This window comes from Protopterus annectens, chromosome 10.part0 (assembly GCF_019279795.1).
Source record: "Protopterus annectens isolate FY-2018-M chromosome 10.part0, PAN1.0, whole genome shotgun sequence".
Classification (NCBI taxonomy): domain Eukaryota; kingdom Metazoa; phylum Chordata; order Ceratodontiformes; family Protopteridae; genus Protopterus; species Protopterus annectens.
This window is the reverse complement of record NC_056744.1, coordinates 1,011,400,664-1,011,418,266: the sequence shown is the minus strand read 5'-3', so window position 1 is coordinate 1,011,418,266 and position 17,603 is coordinate 1,011,400,664. Positions and strand designations below refer to the sequence as shown.

Sequence of the window (17,603 nt, the reverse complement as noted above, 5' to 3'; positions counted from 1 at the left end):
AGAGTGATGGAGATATTGTGAAAGAGAGATGTGTATGAGTGTGTGAGGTGTAGTGCGTGTGGGTAGGAGGGAGGTGAAGGAGACTTACTTGTATGTGATAAGAGGAGAAGTAGGTTATGAGGAGAAGAAGAGGTGTGGAGATGAGAGTAAGGAACATGCTAGGATATTGAGAGGTAGTAGAAGATAAGTAGATGTAAGTGAATTGGTCAGAGTAGAAATTGTGAGCCCAGAAGAAAGGATTAGAAGAATGTGATAAAATAAGAGATTAGGAAAGTGTAAATAGGTTTACTGAGGCAGTTGGGTATAATGAGAGAAAATGTTGTGAGACAGGAGAGTGAATGCAGCAGGAATGGTGTGAGTTCAGAAGGTAGCCAATTAGTGAGAGAATAAAAAAAGGGGTGGATGTAATTGGAAGAGGTAGTAGATTGGGAGGGATGAAATGTGAGTCTAGGGGAGAGTACCTGGGGGAGGGGCAGGTGGAGAGGTGGAAATAATTTACATATGAGTGGAGTGTGGAATAAGGTGTAGTGTGTATGGAGGAAAGAAAAGAAGGAGAGAAAGGGTGGAGTAAGTGGGAGGAGTGAAGTGGAGAATCTAGTTAAAGAGGGGGAGAGAGGATTGAAATGTTGGGGACAGGGAGAGAAATGATGAGACTGTGATAGGACAGTGAGGGGAGGAAGGGGAGGTGTTGGGCTGCATTCATTGGTGGATGGGAATGGGGGCCGGTAAGGGGAGCGGAGTGAACCCGAGTGGAGTGAGGACAAACAGAGCTGGTTGAATCATGAGGCAGAAAGGGAACAGAAAACAAAAACAATCAGTTATACCACCATGCCTCAGATCAGTACTAGGAGAACAGTCCGTTCAGTACCAATCAGATAAAAGTATACTTGTTCAAGTTTTGTCTAAGTGTATGCAAATTGAGTCAGACCAGATTGGGAAAATAGGATACAACTGATTAGAGGCATGACATATATCATTCCAGTCAGCCACCTCCGTCTAAAAAATAATATAAGAACAATTTAAGATTTGTAAATCAGCTGATATATTTTGTAAAAATATATTTTTTCATTAAAGGCTGCATATACTGTGTCACATGTCTCGTGTATTCAATGAGATGCTGAGGCACCGAATGCATTCAAGTTGTTTATTGTACATAAACACATCAGGAGCTGCAACTGGAACATATACTTCGAACTTCCTAAGCTTACTGACTGACTTGTTACTTCTAATATACTCACATATGTATCTCCATTCAAGCTTTCATTCACACTGACTAACCACAAAATGGCACTGATCTTGCACGTGCTCAACAACTTATATGCACGTGCTATCTAGCTACAGTGGCTGTCTAGGCTCAATATACGGGTCTATATTATAATCTCAAATGTTTAATAGTTTGAATGCATAAAGATCCAACTTTACGCATCGAACTATTAAACAATCGAAATTTAAAAAAAATATTTCTAAACGAAAAAAAAAACTAATGAGTGTAGGCACCCCCCCACTACTTAAATATTCCAACTCTGAGAATGCACTACATTGAAGTAAACAGAAATCTCCCCCTACGGAGATTTTCCATTTAAACATTCAATGTAGTGCTCTTTCAGTAATCTCGTGTCGACAATATCGTATTCAATATTGTCAGACTTCAAGATTATAATATAGACCCCAATATACAGTGATCTACATACTGTGGCACTTATTTATTTTGTTTATATAGCTAATATCAATGTCATCTTTCCTGAAATAACTGTACATGATTTTAAAATAATCATCACACCTGCAGACCTATATGAGTGATTGTTAACAATCATATCTCCCTCTCTCTCTCTCTCTCTCTCTCTCTCTCTCTCATACAGGTATAATTCTTTTTAATAATTAATTTTATTACAAATAGCTAAATATGCAAAGAAACATCTTTATTTAAAAACAACATCTTCTGTTCCCATTAATGTATAAAGCATCAGACATATTTTTTGTCCCCGTAACTGCTGACCATCAACCCTCCTATACTTCCCTGTTCAGGGTATACACAGCACAAGGCCAAGAGCTGTCAGTAGGGGGCATCATTCAGGCAGACATTAGGATGATATGTGCTTTCACTGGCAACCTAGCAATGAAGGCATAGTTTTTGATAGGCCCTAAGCTCTCTCCTGCATGGGAATGCAACTGATCCACATCATCATGGGAAGCATTGTTCTCTCCCTGATGAGAGTATACAGCCCCACGCAGTTGTAAAAAGACCTTCTACTAAAGCAGCTTGGTGGTCACATCAGCACCCCTGGGACATCCCTTTGCATCATCACCCTTCTTCTGAGGAAATATGTTATCGGATACCCCAGTCCAACCTCTCTCTCCCCTTCCTTCCTAAGATGAGTAGTCTCATCTTTCCATACTAGCTCCAATAGGCACATGATCTGCTAATGAAAGTCAGGCAATTTGGGCCCTAGCCAGAGCTTTGTCACCCTGTGCTGGTAATATGTCAGGCATACTCACTCAGAACGTTAATCAGTCAACATCATGGATAGAGAATAAAGGCATGTGCTTTAGTTATATAGCTCTCAAGTCCAAGACTTATATAATAATACATAAGAAAACTAAAAAGCCCCATAAGAAGGTACTGAGATACAAACAAAATAAAGAAGTAACACAAATGAAAAGTTCTATCAGGAATGATGTACCAGTGAAATTCAAACTAAATAGCAAGCAGAGTTAATGCAGTCAGTTCATTTTGTGAATCTTGAACTGAACCGAGTACCACTGGAACATTCTGTCATGTAATCTTCAGTTCAGCTGAAAAAAAGTTAAACAAATATTCATTTCCCATCATATTTTCCTGAGGGCAACAAAAGACATTTATTGCTTCACCACTTTAGCTGGTAAGTCTAAGGAGACTAAAATAGCGACACCTGTAGAACATTTATATTTATGAATTGCAGCTGAGAGAATAATATCTCAATCATTTATTTTTGCAAATTTGTTAAGAGTGAGATGGGAACTGGTAATTTTTGGAATTGTCAGTATGTTTTATGAAACCTGCTCTTTGCAAAATTATTTTATGTTTCATCCAGTGAGACACCCCTGAGCTAATCAACAAGTTTTATGAAGAGACAGACTGACAGTACCACTTCAAATGTTGTATCTCATATTTCAACAATCCCCAGAAGCTGCAAGTTCCTTCTGCATGCCCAGATTTTAATATTTTCAATATTTTTTGCCATAACAGTTACACATTTCACTTACTATTCTGAACTTTTACATGTTTGAAAAGATGCATTACAAAATACTGGTTGACTGAGTGAGATTGATTTAAAACTATGTGATGCTATTATGTTAATGATTTTTTTCTTTTAACCATGGGTTTGATGCACTCAGTTTCCATTGATTTTCTCCTATGTGCCTATAAGCAAGATAGGTTACCGAAAAGTGAGTGCTCCCATCTTAGCTATAAAAAGGGACATATGCTGAATAGGTTTATCTAGTAAATAAATAAAATGTTTTTTTTTTGTTTGTTTTGGTTAGGTGTACCCCAAAATAGTGTGATAGTGCAGACATTATAATGTGACATTTTAGACAGGTTAGGTTTCCTAATTACAGTATGTACGCTGACTACTGAAAACTCACGTTATACCATCCATCCCTCCCCTTAAGGATGTCTTCCTTACTTAGGATGACAGTGGTTAACATTACTACCTGCTTTTACAATTTCTAGAGTGTATCTGTAACTTGTCTCCAGTGATACTCTCTGGCATATTAAACACACTGTAATGAACTCTTTCTTCAACGACATATACTGTTGAAAGTTATACTTGTTAAGGTTAAGAATTAGCTACAAGTAGGCCTTCCTCAGTATACTGTCTCAGTCAGCAGTAGAAGGTTAACTGGTTGTTAGATCACCAATAACCCATTTGTGTAAACACGCAAATTTCCCCTGAGATGGTGTGACCTTGGATGTGATTTTTTTTAGTAAATGGGTCCAAGGGGTTTAGCCTTATGCATGAGGGGCTATGGGAGGCTTGTCCTGTATGTTGACCAGGGTTATCTGTTTAAATTTTGCTTCATGAGATTCATGAATATTGGTTGTCAGTGATTTGGTCTTTGATCTCACAGCCCAAATACAAGTATAAGATTCCCAGAACTCCAGTCTCATGTGTTCTGAAACCACACAGTAAAAGAGCTGTGAATCCCCCATAACTCAAATGTATAACTGAGTGGAAGAGAAAGAAGGAAGGACTATAAATGTCTTGCAGTGTGGGCTTTTCCTCATGCCAAATATTAGACTGTGATTATTCATATGATGTAAAGTAGTGTGGTAGACTAAATTGTCTTAAAAAGCATTACTAATTACCTCTCATAGTCTAATTCCTGAATCAAGGGCTTATGTTTTAGTGTCTGTATTGATAACTAATAAATGCAAACACAGATTTAGTTGACATTTCCTAATCATACTAAAGACTATGACTGGTATTTGTGAACATGCCACTGAAGTTCTGCTGCTAACCTAGACCTCCACTGACTGCTGTGTCCACTGGAACATATAGATGCTATCATATGAAAAGCAATGCAGTCTGGAGTAACAGGGCACACACTGTGTCTGTTTGTCAACAGATGAGAACTTGGTATGACATAATGGAGCAATTCACAAATGAAACTGCTTATTCTGCTCATTTCTGTGTAGGTCTCAGAAGGGTATGCATATAGCATGTTTGCTGTATATGGTTGAGCCATCCAGAAATGAAGATTAGCTTAGCTATAGTTTTGACATAGGGTTTGGGGCATGGGCGCTATTGCATAACAATGATGTATCAGCTCATACTTGCCCTCTCAACTCCACATGTGCAATATGTTGGGGTAGGAAATGTAATAGGCCCTCCTCCATGGATTAAAACAATTATGGTATTTCTTGAAAGTTTAGCTACTGGTCCCCAGTTATCTTAGCACCACAGAAAAATGACAGAACAATAATCTCAACATAGCTTTCTTTTTACATATTTTTTTTACATTTTTTTAATTCTTTTTCTGATGTAAAAGCCAATACTTAAGGATGTGGCTGACTAAGTTTGCAGATGATTGCAAGCTAGAAGCAGTCAACGAATCACCAAATGACATAGCCATCTTGCAGGAAGGATTGTCCCAAATGAATAACTGTTGCCAAAGTCATGGAATGTAACTAAATGTCAAAAAGTGCATTATTGCATCCTTTAAGAAATCATTTACCCCATGGGGAACTACCATACTGACAATACACCCTTAATAGTTGACCCAATTGTTCAGGATTTGCCTTATGTGGATAGTGACATAACTTTTGACCAACATGTTTTTATCGTTATAAGAAAGGCATTCTGTACTATACAGCTTATAAACAAAGGGATTGTGTCTATTTCTAGCGATGTCATTGTTCCCCTTTACTCAGCCCCTATTAGGCCAGTCATTGAATATAATGGCCCATTTGACATGTATCCTGTCAAGACACATGCAGCAACAGGAATACCTACAGAGATACCTTATTAAAAGGATACAAGGCCTAAACAGCATGTCCTACATAGACTGACTCAAAGCCCTGTCACTATGCTTGGTATCCTACAGATTGCTAAGAACTGACCTGACTCTGGCATACAAGGTATCTGACCCATTAGTGATGAATTTACTGTACATCAGCAAGTTAAATGGCATCAGAAATACTGAGTCTAGGGATCTAAACCTCTCCTGCAACATCAACAGAATGGTTTGGAGGGCTAGGCACATCTCACAGAGGATACTACTGCTGCTGTGGAACAGACTCCACATTCACATAAAACAAAGCTCATCCCTGTCCACATTCAAGTAAATCTTAGACTAATGGATGGGAAACAGAAAATCTACCCCAGGACTGCCCTCCCATACTACTAATGGACAGAGGAAGCTCCTAAATGCTTTATCCCGTGCAGTGGTCCCCTCAAATTGTCTATGGTATCATCCCAGTTATTCTCATTAGGGGTGATATATAATTATCAACCATGGGATGGGTTTGGCCAGTCTATAGCCAAATGGGATGGGTTTTTTCAAGCACAAAAAGGGAAACTGGCTAGGCTTAAAATGACCCGCAAGGGTAGCTAGCCTAGTACTTACTTATGAACCCATTAACCTATTAAATCAGCAGAAAAACAGTTTTAAAATAGAAAGAAAAAATATTCATCCTAAGAACACTCATGGGGTAATTTATTTCTTTAGGACTTTAATTGTAATAGCAAATAATTATGCAACATCTTTCCATTAAAATGAATGGAGTTTAGAACCCACAAGCTGGCCATCTCACTGTTCATTTGCATGACTCCTTACCCCACCCCACCCATAGTAACAGGACCTAGCTAGACAATCCATGTCTTGTTACTATGTGAAGTAAGCATTTGGGATTGGTTGCTGTGTGCTTACTCAGTGATCTATGGTCATTTTATTAGTGATATCAAGAGGAGCAGATGTTCCATTCTTCAGTGATGGTGTTTCTTATACAGGTTTATTTGTTTCTGCAAATACTGGCACAGCATCAGATATACATATGTGTAATGGTATGTGCTGCCACAGCAGCAATCCATTAATAAATTCTTTCTTTATTTATTTATTTATTATGGTGATTGGGTGGGATTAATGACTGTGAATGTCAGCAGTAAGTTAAGAGGTTAAGCACGAAGTCCAGCTAAATAATTTATAATTCATTAGTAACAAAAGAGATCTTGCATAGCTGCACTTCAACAATGAAAACATTGCCGTCTGACTGGAAGCTTTGCTAGTGTTACTAAATAAGCTTTGGAACTAATATAGGTTTTTGCTGCTTATTATGGTTTGTGTCTGTATACCAAAGGCATACAGTAGGTGAATTTTCAATCCTCCAACTTGCCCATAAGAGTGCATGCCTCTAGTGAGAGTGTGTGTGTGTGTGTGTGTGCGTGTGTGCACACGCGTGCATGTGTTTGTGTGTATGCATGTGTGCATATCTGCACATGCACGTACATCCTGTGGTGAGTTAGTGAGTCATTCAGGATTATTTCACAGCCTTACCTAAGCTCTGATTCTCCTTTGACCATACTTTGGATTACGGGTGATACCTGAGAATGAATGAATGAATGAATGAATGAATGAATGAATGAATGAATGTTTCATTAACTAAGCAACACTTTGGGTTTTGCCATGCTTTCAGAATCTTGAAACATTGTTCACCTAATCTCATAAATGGTGATCTTGATTAAACTATTAGAGGGGGACCTCTAAGTATTCTGCACACCATCTATTTCAGTAGAATACTGTTATACTCTGAACAAAGGCAGTTGATGGCAGCTAATCAGGGTCATTGCTGATAATAGTCTGCTGTCCAGCCAGCCTACCCAGTTATCAAACTGCAATAAATAAATAAATAAAAATAAAAGAAGCTCATCTATCTCAGAAAAGACCATATTTGTGTTGGGATAGAAGGGTTCCTTGTCCTATTGCATTTCTGACAGGAGTACTTAGATAAGGGAAGATTTTCTGAATCTGAACAGCAATGAGTTCATTTTCTCCATATTTATATGGTTTTGGAAAATGAGGGTTTGTTCCTCCTAACATATGCACCTGATTCTCCTTATGCTCTGCCTTACAATGCAAACTCACAGCTTTCTTCCTCATCAGCAGGTGCTGTTTCATGCTAGCTTTGCTGACATTCTGTTTATGTGAGTAACATTGCATTGCACTAGGATTTTAATATTTGCATGATTGTGTAATCTGAATAATCAATAGCTATACTTCTGATTTGGTTCGGAGCCGGGGTTTCTTCTGTGTGGAGTCTGCATATTCTCCCTGTGTCAGCATGGGTCTTTTTCAGCTGCTCTGGTTTTCTCCCACCTTCTAGAGACATGTACTACATGGCTTGGGGGCTCTAAACTGTACATAGATATGAGTACTTGCATGTGTGATATTGAAAATATTGAAAAAACACCTGGCAACCTATGCCCATTTACCTCCTTTGCCATGTAAACTCTGAGGATAGCAGTGGCTATACGCAGGAAATTGTAGGAGTCTTCTGTAACTCATAAGAAAGAGAGATGCCTGCCTTTGCAATTAATGATGAGCTATACTCTTAAAATGTTATTATAATTTGATATTATTGCTTGATAACAAAACATCTCATAAAACAGAATGGGTTTTGTTTTAACAGTTTTTTCTACATCATTGGCAAATTCCAGATGGCAAAATACTCTGCAAAATTTTTCTAATCTTTTTTATTTTTTACAGTACCAAAGATTTAGATCTCTTCCCAGAGTCCTCCACTTGTTGCAATACTCTCTTCCTCCCGGATTATCCAAGGTAAGCAAGAGCTGAATGGCTATTTATTTGTTTGTTTTGTTTATCTTGGTAGTATACTGATCGTACACGACCATCTGCATTCAGAGCCTAGGTGAATATATTCACAGAATGGGTGTCCTGAGTCATGGATGGGGGTCTATAGCTAGCTATAACTTGGATGGGTGTCTTGTCAACTGTCAGTTGTACCTGGAGAAGTTCCAGTGTGTCATGCTGGCAAACCACTCTGGAGGTGTGCCTGTTCTTAATGAAGATAGAGACACCACCACCCTTAGTCTTCCCAACCTCATTTTGTGGTCAGAATGTGTGGAATGAGGTATAGCCTGATAAGGCAGGGGTGCTCTCCACAGCCCTGAACCAAGTTCATCAGCATCTTCCAGTGCAAGGAAGGCCTCCAGTGAGTGCATTTTTAGTTTAAGGCGCCTAGTGTTAAGCAGCATGAGCTTCAATGTGCTTTTTGACAGATCTTTTAAGTTTGAAGTTTTGTCTTTGGGACTTTGCCTAAAAAAGGCACAATGGGGGAGGTGAGAGCCTTGGCCAGGATCCAGAAACCCAGTGGTGACAGGTGAAGGCCATTTCTGGAAAAGCATTGAGGTGTGTCGACCATGTCATTCCAGGCAGACAGATACTGGATCCCCTTGGAATGAGACCAGAAACTAACCCAGTTGTTGAAGTCAGTCATTTTTTTGTTGGTGTTGTGGTATCATTCTTGGTGAAGGTAGGATGCTGCTTAGGGCTAGGGTCATTCCTGCCTGGAACACATACTCTGAGAGTTCAATCATATCTCTCTTCATATAGTCCAGGGAGGTATGTCTCAAGTCAGTCACACCAACATGTACAATGACAGAGCTGTACTTGTACTAGTTGTGCAGAGACTTAAGTGCTTGCTTGATGTGGCGGATTCTGGCACCAGACAAACAACTGACTGTGACCTTCTCCTTCTCAAGCCTTGTGAGGGGGACATCGGTGTGTCTCACAACTGAGTCACCAATGACTAGTATGTTTGGTTTATTGTTATGTCTTGTGGGCTGTGATGGTTTATTGTTTTGCCTTATGGGTTGTATTTGTGAGACACTGGTGTGTTGTCTGCTGTATGTGATGTGTTTGGTGTTGTGTGCGGATTCAGGGAAAAATATTGTTACTAAATGGTTCTTACACAACAGAGAGATATAGAAGACATCATAAATAAGGAATATTGGACTGGCTCAAAAGCCAAGAGGTAACTCCAAAAAGATAAAATGACCAAAAAAACTTAAACAAAGACAACTTGCAACACAACTAAAATCTCAATCCACAATTTTAATTAAGTGCTTTTCGTCCAAAACATATAGTTGAACTCCGTCAGATACTAACAGTCATACTAAGTTTAAATAAGGCCGAAAAAAAATCAGCTGATCTCTCCACCTTAAAATTTAAAGACACCGAGTTTAAAACCAACATTTAAAATCTAGTTCTATCATTTATATTTTTACCAAAACTATAATAACTAATAACTAATAGCAGCAGCAGCACAAAAATAGCAACTCTAAAGTTAATATTCAGCAATTAATCAACTATTAAAAAACTGAAGCGTAAAACAATATAACAAGACAACTAAGGACTAGTATGAACTTATGATGTTATTACTACAGCTTTTCATCTCAATAAACTTTTCAGTTTCAAACAACATGTTGTTTAATCCAGGAAAATTATAGGTATTAAGGCGAATTTGCCAAAGAAGCTCCAGTTTTTCCAATAATACAGTAAATGAACTCTTGGATTACTTTCTACTTGATCAAGTATCCAAAATTTAAATGTATGTTCTGGGAATCAACTGTGTACTGGACTCGGATTCTAATACGTTTTTTATGGTCCTACCTTTCCTAGCGATAAATTTTGGTTCACTGTGTTTGAATAAGATGGCTTTCTATGAATTTTTGCTTGGTACCTCTTATTCACATCATTCTTAATTAACTGAACATCCAAAAATGCTATTTCATGTTGATCAAATTTATAGAAAGCCATCTTATTCAAACACATTTTTGCATTTTACAAGTGCACACCCTTACCACCAAAAGAGATCGGTGGTAAAGGGTCAATTAGTGAGAGCTGCCAGAATGGTATCCACAGAAAAAGATTTTTATAATGAATGTCAATATTTGAAACAATTGTTCATGAAAAGAGCATACCCTAGTACATTGATTGATAATTTAATAGAAGAAGTCAGTATTAAGAAAGCTAATGGTGTGTATATACCAATCCTGAGTACCCAATACTCTATTCTGTTGAATGGGATTAATGTAGAAGGTGATAATCTGGATCAGGAATTGAACGTTAGGTCAGATACGAGTCAAACTGATTTCACAACTAGCTTTGTTACAACATTCAATCTGGAGTATAGGTACATAAAAAACATATTAATTAATAATTGGAATATTCTCTTGGAAGACAGATCAATAGTAGAAAAACTAGAGATTGAACCAAAATTTATCGCTAGGAAAGGTAGGACCTTAAAAAACGTATTTGAATGTGAGTCCAGGACGCAGTCACACATAGTAGGAATGAGACAATGTGGTAACTGTCCATACTGTAGATACATTCTGGTTGGCTTATCACTGTATATTAATAATATGCACTTGAATAATAGGAGAAAATTTAACTGTAACTCCAAAATGATTGTATATGTGGCAAAATGTCAGTGCTATGAATCATTCTATGTTGGGAAAACTGAACGCAGACTGAGAGATCAGGCATATGAGCACATATATAGCATTAATAAACATAAGTTGGATAATGCTTTAGCAAAGCATATAGATCAATTCCCAGAACATACATTTAAATTTTGGATACTTGATCAAGTAGAAAGTAATCCAAGAGGGGGTCCATTTACAGTATTATTGGAAAAATTGGAGCATCTTTGGCAAATTCACCTTAATGCCTATAATTTTCCTGGATTAAACAACATGTGTTCTATCACATGTTGTTTGAAACTGAAAAGCTTACTGAGATTAACAACATCATACGTTCATACTATTCCTTAGTTGTTTTGTTATATTGTTTTACACTTTGGTTTTGTAATAGTTGATTAATTGCTGAATATTAACTTTAGGGTTGCTATTTTTGTGCTGCTGCTATTAGTTATTATAGTTTTGGTTAAAATATAAATGATAACAGAACTAGATTTTAAATGTTTGTTTTAAACTCTGTGTCTTTAAATTTAAAGGTGGAGAGATCAGCTGATTTCATTCAGCCTTATTTAAACTTGTTTAGTATGAATTTTAGCATCTGATGAAGTTCAACTATATGTTTTGGATGAAAAGCACTTCATTAAAATTGTGGATTGAGATTCTAGTCGTGTTGCCAATTGTCTTTGTTATTTTTAATAGCCAAGAGGGACAGAGCTGATCCAGGTTTAGGTAGCAGATTTAATACTACAGGAGTCAAAGAGGGAGGGAGAGGAGTGAAGGGACAGTGCCTGCTTGGGTTTTGCCTGGGGAAAGCTTAAGAGGTGCATCATGGGACACATGTCCCACTAATGAATCCTCTGTGGAGGCTGGGAACAAAGAAGGAGTTGTCTGAATAGATGGGTAGATCTGTCTGAGGGTCTGTATCACTCATGAGAGTGGATGACGGCTCTGCTTTGCACTCACTGCACATCCTGTTATAGCTGCAAATAAAGAAATGCTTTAGATATATGTGTGATCTCCATGCCACAACTGTCGTCGTAAAGTGTTCAAATGGGGTGCTGATTGCTGTGGCTGATCAGATGTTGGCAGGTGTTGAGAAACTGAAAAATAAATTAAAAAAATGTAACGTTTATAACACAGTAAAAGAATGGGGAAGTAGGGAACATTAGCCCTCGATTTCCTCAACTAATGTATCCGTTTGAAGAATGTTCAGAAATTAAGTAATGTTTATTTTTGGGTATTAATTTGAATGACGTTTTATTGATGAGTATTTCCACTTGCCATTATTGGTGAAATATTTAGGTTCATAGGTTCATAGGTGTGTACTAGGCTAATGGTCCTGGGGCCTCTACAAGCCTAGCCCATAGGATTACCTTGGCATCATGCCACCCAACCTTAGTTCCCAGTGCCTCTGTTGAGTAAAGCCACTGGAGTGATCCCTGGGGTGAATTTTCTATTTCACATCCACTCATCAAGATTTCTCTTGAAGAGGGCCAGTGAGGTGCTCTGCTTGGCATGTATGGGAAGTCTATTCCATAGCATGGGCAGTCTCTGGGTTATGAACCTGTCCTTCCAGCATGTTCTGTTGATTGTAGTAATGAGGTTAAGGTCTCTGGAATGTGTGGTGTGGAGGGATTGCGATTTTTTTAGATGTAGCATTTCTAATAGAGCTGGGTCAGACATGGCTTTGTCAGTCAAGCAGAGATCACCTCTAAGTAGGCAATATGAGACAGAGAATAGTTGGAGTTTTTTTAGTCTGTCCATATAGGGGAAAATGTTAAGGCCAAGGTCCTCTTTGTGAGGTACTATTGCGGCCTCTCCAGTTGTTGCAGGTGTTTAGTGAGGTAAATGCCAAACGGGGCATTGTACTCAATGATTGGCCTAATGAGGGAAGAGTAGAGGGAGACAATGACCTCTTTCTGCCTGGATGCAAAACCCTTAGTAATGAGATGTGCCACATAGAAGGACTTTCTGACCACAGTGACAATGTGGTGGTCAAAAGAGAGGCTGCTGTCAATCTGTGTTCCCAGATCTCTTATAACGCCTTGTATGTTCAGTGTTCAGTGGACTACTATCGATGTGGTAATTCATGGGAGCCGGGTTTTTCCCAAACGGGATGATGACACATTTTTTTGCATTGAGCTTAAGGCCATGGTTCTAGCACCAGTCATTGGTCTCAGTGAGGTCTTTCTGTAGGAGGTCAACATCACTCAAGGAGTTAATAATAGCTCCCAACTTGCACTCGAGTGGTAGGTAGCAGTAAATTATGGCATAAGTTTTAAACAAAAGGTTGAATATGTCTGCTTGTTATTAATTTGTTAAAGGAAGAGGAAGTGAGTTCCTGATGTTTTAATAAAGGCAGTCTTCCCATCTGATTACTTAAACAAAGGTCTGTTAAGGTTTAGCATTGCATGGTTCTGGTATCTTACTTGGTAGTAATAGGTCTTAATTGTTAACTCTTGAACAAGGAGAGTGCAGTTGTTAAAGTGAACTATTTTAAAATGAGTGATTGGAGATAAGAAAGTAGCTCACACTGTTACAGCTAGCCATTGCACATTTTCTACAGATAGTGCTGTTTATTATTAGATGACAGAGAAATAAGCCATCAGATTTAGTTAATAACTCATTTATGTTTTGCTGCATTGCATGCAGAATTCTAAATGATTAAAGGAATGCATATTTTAATTTAATTATCAGAAAAGTCATTTTAGTTATTTGACTGGCTTCAGCATAGCTAGTTTTAGCACCAGCAAACCCTTTAGTCACTGAGGGCACCAACTACAGCAAGTTATCTTATTTTGATATTTTATTACATATTTGTTAAAGCAACAAAAGCTATTATACTTGTTGTTGTGTCTTTCGGCTTTTCCCGGTTAGGGGTCGCCACAGCGGAACTCCGGTCCGCTAATGATTGGCAGTCGATTTTTACATGCCATGTTGCCAGCCCTGACACACAACTTTCAACAAAGGTATGCCCATTCACGCATGTCTCCACACAGAAGATGCTCTAGCTGAGAATCGGACTGGACAACGTCTTACTGTTAGGCAACAAAGCTACCGCAGCACCACCACCGCTGTGTCAACAAAAGCTATTATACTAATTGTATGTAATTAATAAACCAGGTGAGTAATTAGAATGCTAGGACTGGCACCACTTATATAAAATTCAAAGATATCTCTTGTTGTAGCAGCAGTGTTTTATCAAATAGCAGGCTGCATAATTTCATTAAATGTTTTACCTCTGACATACTGCCCCTGACTTAGTTAAATCCTGATGGTGGGAATTCTCTCCATTAAAACTAACATCATAACTGGCTTTAGTTGCCCACAACATGCACAGCTGTGGCCTGTGGGTGCCTAACAGTAATCCTTGACTGTGTAGGGCGGGCCTCATAACAGCTGATGCTGGTTGAGGTAAAACTAGGGGAAAAAAGATCATTCATTCATCATTCATTCTCAAATACATTCGTTGTCCTAAACAAGGCAGTGATATAACCCTGTTAGTAGAATAAAGCCAGTAAACAGTGAATGAACATGAAAGAGGTAAGTTCTGGAGATTAGCAGCCAAAAGTGACCAATCTCAGTACTTAACTGGAATGTTATAAAGAGCAGACATACCTGAAGAACCTCCCCTGAGGGCCACCTTACTAATGTGTGCCATCACTAACCCTGACCCAACCCTAGCCCTGCACCTTACCTTAGAAAAATCCTTTCCATAACACTACCTTTATTCAGACAAACCACATCTTGTGGTACTGGTGATGTTTAGTTGTTTTCGTTTGTTTGTTTATTTGTCTGTTTTAAGTGTATTTTAATTGAAATTGATCAAAGAAATAGATGGTTTTCCTTTTCTCACTATTACTTTAATGTGGGTTCAGGTATTTTTTATCTGTATTTTGATGTGTCTAGATTATGAACTGTCAGTATTGTGACTGCCTACATTTTGATATGTCTACATTTTTAACTATACTCTATCAAAAGGAGTCACGCTGCTGCATTTTTTTAGAAGACATCACCAAACCCTTCCCTATGCTTCTGCCTAACAGTGATGTTAACTCCTACTCTTTCTCTTCAGTGGAGAACTTCTAAGAGCTGAGATGTAATCCCATTTCCAAGGAAGACAAGCCACCATTGACCTCTTCATTTTATACTTTACTGGCTGCCTGTCTGACTTTCATGTCTGTACCCATACTCAGGTTGCAGGCACAGCAGACAGCTTTAGCTATTGTGCTCAGAAGCCAACTCTTTGCCAGTCTTCTGATTAGCTGCCTCCTCCTCCTGCTGCTTCCATATTTATCAATGGCCAGTGCCTCACCAGTCCCTCATCAAAATCAATTAAAGTGAAGATCATCACACACACAGGTGTTCCTGTCAGGGGCTAATTATGGTGGCAGAAAGTTAAACTGGCTCTGAAGTGCTCCCCCCAGCTAGTTAACCATTAGCTGCTACCAGCTTCCCATCTTGCTCACTGGGTCTCCTAGGTCCATCTTAGCCTTCCATGTGCTTATGTGATTTATTATGCAGGTGGTTCTCTGGACTGAGCTCTAATCCCTCCCACTACCTCACAGCAGCCATGTAGGCTCTGCAGTCACCACTTTTGGGAGGTGCATACACAACCTCCTGATCAAGCAGTATACTTACTGCTGCACAGAGATCATCAGCTCATAATGCTGCTGTTGTAACAGGTCCAGGCAACCTTCCCCCTCAGGACTGGGGAGCAGGTATTGGCTATTCACTTCTATCCTCTTCCACCCAGTCCCTCCAACACTCATGCTGCTAATCAAACAAGAACTGGCTGGGGATAAATATATGGTCTTTATCCCTCTGTGCCATGGGCTTGGTGGCTTCAGAGTTTGATACAAATGATGTTATTAATTTTTGGCAGAAAGGGGTGATTGAGCCAGATGTTGATGTTTGAGCAAAGCACTAAATAAAATGAAGATACATTTTTTGTTATTATGCATTATATTGTATAAATCATCATATTATAAAATGTTTCAGCATTATTCATTATATTTTGTAAATCATCATACAAGTGCAAAAACAGAGTCTGAAAATGAAAAATGTTTCTCAAAAGAACATAACTTTTGCGTGAAGATGGCTTCATTGTATATTTCTAATAACTCATTCTACCTCACTTGTAATGGATGATTTGCTCTTCATTGTTAGTTACTCTGACAGATGCAAATGGACAGCTTAATAAGATTCATTTGTTTTATTTTTCAGTGCAAAGTTGTGTGAAGAAAAACTTCGTTATGCAATATATAACTGTGTGACAATAGATGCAGACGATATTCCAGAATATTGAAGGCTGAGGGCTCATAGGAAATTGCCTTCATCAACAATGTGGACTCAGAAATTTGTCCACACATGGTTTTTCAGCATACTGAACTGCATATTGGCATAACATACTTACAAGTGGAAAAAAGTGAATGACTTAGGCAATAAATCTCTTGTCTAAGATATCTCTAATGGCTTTGCTCTCTGTACAATGATTACAGGAATAAACATTTTGTGAGACATGTTACACAAAGGATCCAGTTTGCTTTTTAAGCCAAACATATTTCCCTTATTCCTACAAGTTAAAGGAGTATGGTTTTCAACTTTCTGATTAATAGCTTAACTAGTATATTCATAGCATTTACAAGTGGAAATGCATTCAGTCAGATGTTAAAAATGAATGTGAATAAACAAACCTTTGCTGTGCACATATATGTTTTGCCTCCTGTGCTCTGTTGTATTCAGCTCCCATGGTGTAGCCTCATTGGTGTGTAACAATGCCACATGTGAAAAGGTTTAAGTGCATGGTTGACAGAGTGTTGGACTGTGAGGGTAGGAGTGAGGTCTTACCTTTGGGGATGGTTCCTCACTGCAGGATTGTCCTCTTATGGAGGCTGTAGAACCTTCCCAAGGTTATAAAAAATGAGAACAGTTTTTATTGCACCCGTGATGTGTGATGTTGCATGAACAAGCTGTCATGAAAGGAGATGCTACCAGTCCAGCTAGCTGGAATTATGTCATTTGTGAATATCAACATGATTTATATAGACGTGTGACAAAGGGAGATACTGCCAGCACAGTTGTCTGGAATTTTGTAAATGGTTATGTGTCATTTGTGAATGTCAACATGCTTCATGTAAGATGCATGTGTACAAATGTATTAAAACTGTATGTCATGTATATATCAAAATTGGTTTCTATAGACATCTGTGTGTTAAAAAGATGTTTAATAAAGTACTGATCTTAAAAATGGATCCACAGTGTGCCCTGTTGGAAGAGAAGAGAAATGTACATACACAATTGTAACACGGGGGTTAACTTCATTCCAGCAAAACTTCAGAAAACTAGCTGAAATTAAATTACTTTATGACAGCAAGAGGCAGGATGTCTATACTAGGGAGCTATCTGTGTTGTCTTGAGAGATAAATAATTACTAGGCTTGAGATGTGGAAGTGTTTTATTGTTTTATGACTTTCAACAGTTGCATAGATCTGAGGAAAAACCCTTGTCTATGTATTTTCACAGCTGGATGCTAAATACTGCTAGCTTTCAGCAGTGGAGGTTTACCTAGGATAGTCAGATGACAAGAAATTATGTAATTCTGCAAGCTATCCCAGCAGTAAT

At 38.4% G+C, this 17,603-nt stretch overlaps 1 protein-coding gene across 1 annotated transcript in view; it reads left to right on the top strand.

Annotated features, from left to right (window-relative positions):
• The window catches only part of LOC122813454 (E3 ubiquitin-protein ligase HECTD3-like), a 699,643-nt gene extending 682,605 nt beyond the window's left edge, over positions 1-17,038 (top strand). The window contains exons 21-22 of the mRNA XM_044085769.1: positions 8,245-8,316; positions 16,206-17,038. Coding sequence (XP_043941704.1) covers positions 8,245-8,316; positions 16,206-16,287 — 154 coding nt within the window. The 3' untranslated portion in view covers positions 16,288-17,038. The remainder of the gene's footprint in view (positions 1-8,244; positions 8,317-16,205) is intronic.
• The last annotated feature ends 565 nt before the right edge of the window (positions 17,039-17,603 follow it).